Source organism: Acanthisitta chloris, unplaced genomic scaffold, assembly GCF_000695815.1.
Source record: "Acanthisitta chloris isolate BGI_N310 unplaced genomic scaffold, ASM69581v1 scaffold5478, whole genome shotgun sequence".
NCBI lineage: Eukaryota > Metazoa > Chordata > Aves > Passeriformes > Acanthisittidae > Acanthisitta > Acanthisitta chloris.
In genome coordinates this window covers 156,889-162,513 of record NW_008686348.1, presented here as the reverse complement: position 1 = coordinate 162,513, position 5,625 = coordinate 156,889, and the positions used below count along the sequence as shown (strand labels likewise).

At 39.8% G+C, this 5,625-nt stretch overlaps 1 protein-coding gene across 1 annotated transcript in view; it reads left to right on the top strand.

Moving 5' to 3' along the window:
• Window positions 1-5,049: 5,049 nt before the first annotated feature.
• TENM3 (teneurin transmembrane protein 3) overlaps window positions 5,050-5,625 on the top strand; it is a gene marked incomplete at both ends in the record, with an annotated part of 157,040 nt that continues 156,464 nt past the window's right edge. The window contains one exon of the mRNA XM_009080076.1: window positions 5,050-5,259. Coding sequence (XP_009078324.1) covers window positions 5,050-5,259 — 210 coding nt within the window. The remainder of the gene's footprint in view (window positions 5,260-5,625) is intronic.

Below are 5,625 nucleotides of genomic sequence, written 5' to 3'. Positions count from 1 at the left end.
TCCATTATTAGCTCAAGTGTATTTCTTTTTTAATGTTCTTCTTACAACCAGTTTTCTTTGGGTTTTATTTTCTTTGGGGATTCATATTATTTCCTTAGCAAATTTATTCACCTTTTCTCATATTGCTATATTGAATCTGTTCTTGCTGGAGTTTGCCTATATTTTCTGTAAATCTTTTTTGCATTTTCATTTGAGTTAGTTTTTTAGAAGTACTTAAATATCGTTGAAAATCATGTTTTTTCAATTATGAAAATGCCAAAAAGTTAGTGTGGTTATCCTCTTAACTGGCCTTAAACATGCGATTTAAGTACTCTTAATCCCAGTGTACTTGCTGGTGAAAAATAGCTTATTCTTGCATCAAAGTCACATAGTAAAAACAAGAACTTTTGCTTTTTTAAAATACGGGCAAGAAAGTCAAAGCAGAACAACAGATATTGTTACTAGGCATATACTGAAAGAATCAGAACAGGGTAAGAAAATCAATAGTTGTATTTTCACTGGTTTTCTTACAATGAAGTATTTTTTGTGTTCTGTCTCTCCAAGCTGTATGGAAAAATGTTGTAATCAATATAATTGTCTTCTGTCATACTTAACGATTGTTATTTCTAAATATGTTTGTTAAGACTTCAATGAGAGGTATTACCAAATATTTTTAAATGCCTGTCATTCCATGTAAAAAAATTGGAAAGGAATATGCACATGATTTAAAATTCCTCTAGAAAGTGTGTTAAGTTGTGGGTTTTTTTCTTAACGTGTAACTTATTCTATAAATGGCAGTATAGATAGCTATCTGTCTTTTCACTTGGAATCAAAGAGGAGCTCACTGCCGAAATCTGCCAATGCTGGATGAAGTTGTACAGAAATACGTGTCCCAGCTGGTTGGCCTAGGGTTCTTGTGAAAAACTGGCTCATATTATAGCTGACTTCCTTTTCTCTGCAGACCATGTAACTTTGTGGCAAGAAAGCAACAAAAGGAGGGCTAAGGTGAATAGTCATCTTTTATGGGATGCTGAGGGGAAATACATTGACAAAGGATGAGGAAGAAGCTGAGGTAACTTAATGCCTTCTTTGCCTCAGTCTTTAACAGTAAGACCAGTTGTCCTCAAGGATCCCAGCACCCTGAACTGGAAGACAGGGATAGGGAACTACAGGCCTGTCAGCCTGACCCCTGTGCCAGGAAAAGTTACTGAACAGACCATCTTGAGTGCTATCATGTGGCATCTACAGGGCAAACAGAGGATTGGGCCCAAACAGCGTGGGTTTATGAAAGGCAGGTCCTGCTTGACCAACCTGGTCTCTTTCTATGACAAAATGGTCCACTTAGTGGATGACAAAAGGGCTGTGGATGTTGTCTACCTGGACTTTAGTAAAGCCTTTGACACTGTCTCCCACAGTATTCTCTTGGAGAAACTGGCTGCTCATAGCTTGGATGGGTGCAGTGTTTGCTGTGTTAAAAATTGGCTGGATGGCTAAGTCCAAAGAGTGGTGGTGAGTGGAGTTACATCCAGCTGGCAGCCAGTCATGAGTGGTGTTCCCCAGGGCTCAGTATTGGGCCAGTACGGTTTAAACTCATTCTTGATGATCTGGATGAGGGGATTGAGTGCACCCCTAGCAAGCTTGCAGATGATGCCAAGTTGAGCAGAAGTGTTGATCTGATGGAGGGTGTGAAGGTTCCACAAAGGGGTCAGGACAGGCTGGATTGATGGGCCAAGACCACTTGTCTGAGGTTCAGCAAGGTGAAATGCTGGGTCCTGCACTTAGGTCACAACTCCTTGCAACACAGCAGGCTTGGGGAAGAGAGGCTGGAAAGCTGCCCAACACAAAAGGACCTGGGGATGCTGGTCAACAGCTGGCTAAACACAAGCCAGCAGTGTGCCAGGGAGGTTTAGCTTGGATATTAGGAAACATTTGTTCACTGAAAGGGTTATTGTGCAAGGTGAAATGCTGGGTCCTGCACTTAGGTCACAACTCCTTGCAACACAGCAGGCTTGGGGAAGAGAGGCTGGAAAGCTGCCCAACACAAAAGGACCTGGGGATGCTGGTCAACAGCTGGCTAAACACAAGCCAGCAGTGTGCCAGGGAGGTTTAGCTTGGATATTAGGAAACATTTGTTCACTGAAAGGGTTATTGTGCTTTGGAACAGGCTGCCCAGGGAAGTGGTTGAGTGCCTCAGAGGGAGCTTGGATGGGTGCAGTGTTTGCTGTGTTAAAAATTGGCTGGATGGCTAAGTCCAAAGAGTGGTGGTGAGTGGAGTTACATCCAGCTGGCAGCCAGTCATGAGTGGTGTTCCCCAGGGCTCAGTATTGGGCCAGTACGGTTTAAACTCATTCTTGATGATCTGGATGAGGGGATTGAGTGCACCCCTAGCAAGCTTGCAGATGATGCCAAGTTGAGCAGAAGTGTTGATCTGATGGAGGGTGTGAAGGTTCCACAAAGGGGTCAGGACAGGCTGGATTGATGGGCCAAGACCACTTGTCTGAGGTTCAGCAAGGTGAAATGCTGGGTCCTGCACTTAGGTCACAACTCCTTGCAACACAGCAGGCTTGGGGAAGAGGGGCTGGAAAGCTGCCCAACACAAAAGGACCTGGGGATGCTGGTCAACAGCTGGCTAAACACAAGCCAGCAGTGTGCCAGGGAGGTTTAGCTTGGATATTAGGAAACATTTGTTCACTGAAAGGGTTATTGTGCTTTGGAACAGGCTGCCCAGGGAAGTGGTTGAGTGTCCATCCTCAGAGGTATTTAACAGATACGTAGAAATGGCACTTACAGACATGGTTTTGTGATGGACTTGGCAGTGCTGGGTTAAAGGTTGGAGTCAATGATCTGAAAGTTCTTTTCCAACCTAAATGATTCTATGATTATAAGACCTGCCTGCCCTAATGACCTGATTTTTGCAGTAGCAGAGATCTCTCCCCACTGAGTATCAGTAGTGGGAGCTTTGCTAGTAGCCTCACATTTCTACCTGACACATGACACATGTACACTAGAGCACCCAAGTGATCCTTGTTCTGAATGGCTACTCATCAGTGCAGTGTCAATGAGCGATGTAGCAGTGAGAGAATTAAAAAATTTGGTTAAGTGAGGGAATTTACAAAACAATTAGGGAACCTTGGGCATGACACTTCTTCAGGCAACAGGATATTTTGTATGATTATGGTTTGTGCAATCAAGGCTCTGTTGTGTCTGAAAGTTAATGAGTGTAAATTGAGAAGGAGAGAGGAAGCATATTGAGAGCAGTGTTGTGCATAAGGTCCAAAGATATTACTGAGATGCTGATTTGCTTCAGACATTATATATAGACATCTGGAACATATTACTATAGCTCTCCTCTCTCATCAGAGAAGTCCAAAGCAAATAAAGATTTGTTTCAAGCAAAAAAATTCCCCAACCAAACAGCAACTACAACAAAAAAACATGGAGCTGAATTGTATTTGAGAAAAAAACCCACCACTCTTAACTATTATTGCAACTATTGAAAAAATGAAGTATAATGGGTACCTAAATCCATTTGGGTACATCATAAAAAATGCATTAAATGCTCCATCAAGAAATACCCACAAATCCAGGATACTGAAGGAAGCAATGTAAAAAAATCAAGGTGTAATAAGAAAATCTGGTGGCAATTTATCTTGATCTAGAAAACGTGCCCACTCCCTACTTCCAAAATCACAAGTTGAGCCCTGTGAAATGTTATTCCCCTATCCCTGTTATTTCCCTGACTATAAACCTTGGGTTTTACATACAAGTTACTTGAGTAATAGTAAGTGCTCACTTGCCTTTCAGAAGCAAACCTGCATGTTAAATTGGTAATAATGAGATATATTGTGCTATTCAGTACAAGAGATAAATGACATTTGAAAGTATTAAGCAGTTTGTGGTGAGGCTGTCATGGGTTTCTTTCCAGGGAAACCAGTAGGTTAGGGCTCAGCAACGTGTTCTAGAGATATTTAAGATACTATGCGATGTGATAGACTGAATAGGAAAGAGAAAAAAATAGTAATTAGCATGATTCTAGCAGTGTACAAGGGAGATGGTAATGGTAATTCAAGCTATTGGTACCAATATGATTTATTGTAATAAACATAACACTGAGAGGTGCAGCACCTCTCCAGCATAACTGTACTACTGAGTACCATAAAAACAAATCATTACATAATGAAAAAGAAAGCCCCTTTTCATCTAATTTAAGTTTAGAGTCATAGTTATGAATTGTAACCATGCAGGTAAATCCAATTTTTTTAAAAAACACCAATTACATATTAAAGCTACTTCATATTCTGGTGCAATTCCCGACCTACAGGTAACGTAACACTTTATTCAAAAGCAGTCCAGCAGTCTTACTCTCTCAGAGTAAAATCTGAGCTCAGTAAAGACTATAAAAACTCCATATCTTCAAGGTTAATTTAGGTAACTCTTTCTCTGCTGCATTCTGGTTTAATTATTGTTTAATTGAAGGATTAAACGCATTGATATGATATCCTAAAGGTTTATTGAAATCTGTCCTCCTCCATGATGCCTTTAAGATACTTGCAAGATGCAGAAATACGATGTAGTTACTGCATATGCATGTTTAAAAACAACTGATGCAGATGGACTCAAGTTTGACAGGTGAAATATTTTGATAGGTTTTCAGTCCTATATGGGTCTGAGAAACACTGCTGAAAACTGAACGTTCTGTCAGAATAACTGACATAGTAGAAATTTAGAGTGGTCAATTTCCCTGTATGTATGAGCTTGGATAATTGGTCCTCCTTGTTTGCTCATATGTGTTATTTTCTTTCTTAAGTATATTTTAGACAGGAGTGTCCCACTGAAAGAAGCAGCCCTGTATGATAAACACTGTTCATTGAAATATCAAGTCATGGCATTGCGTTACGTTTTCTAGAGCACTTAAGCCAGTTTATTGCAGGCAATTGTCTTATTTTCTTTGTCCGTCTCTTTTTATTGTTTGAAGTAGACTATTCGCCTTTTGGTGATGCAAAATATCGATGATTTGTTTTTCATGTAACATCTTAACTCATATTTTAAATTTTTTTTCATTTTTTATAGGTCCTCCCATGCCATCCTCCTCATCTAGTCCATCAGTTACTGAACATTTACACTCCCCTCCTCCATCACCCAATCTCCATGACAACCAGAGGTGGTTATTAAGTAATAATGCCAGCCAGCCAGTTCAGGACTCTGATACAGATGAGGACTATACTGCCAGCTCATTTCTAGTGCAGACCGGTACTAATCCAGTGTCTGTCCCAGGTCATGGTAAGAAGAGGACACTTTGTCCGTAGTTTAAATACCCTTTTATTTTCCATCCTCTTAAGAAATTGTCTCATAAAAATTAAATACTTCAAAATGATTTTGTACTTTAAACTGGTTTTCCTTTAAATGTTGCAAATGATGTTTCTATTTTACTGCAGGATAAGCAAGAGTAGAAAATTAACTTCTAATATATAAAAGCCCATTTAAGTTATTTTAATATGCAACACTTACATGAAGTAATAGCCATTAATGATTTATTATGTAATGTAGTTTTTAGCAAGTGGCTAACCTTTAGGTGTACTTTTTAAAGGGTAGGGAGAAGTTGGTTAAACTGTCATGATATTTAGCTTCAGAATAATGTAAAAGTTA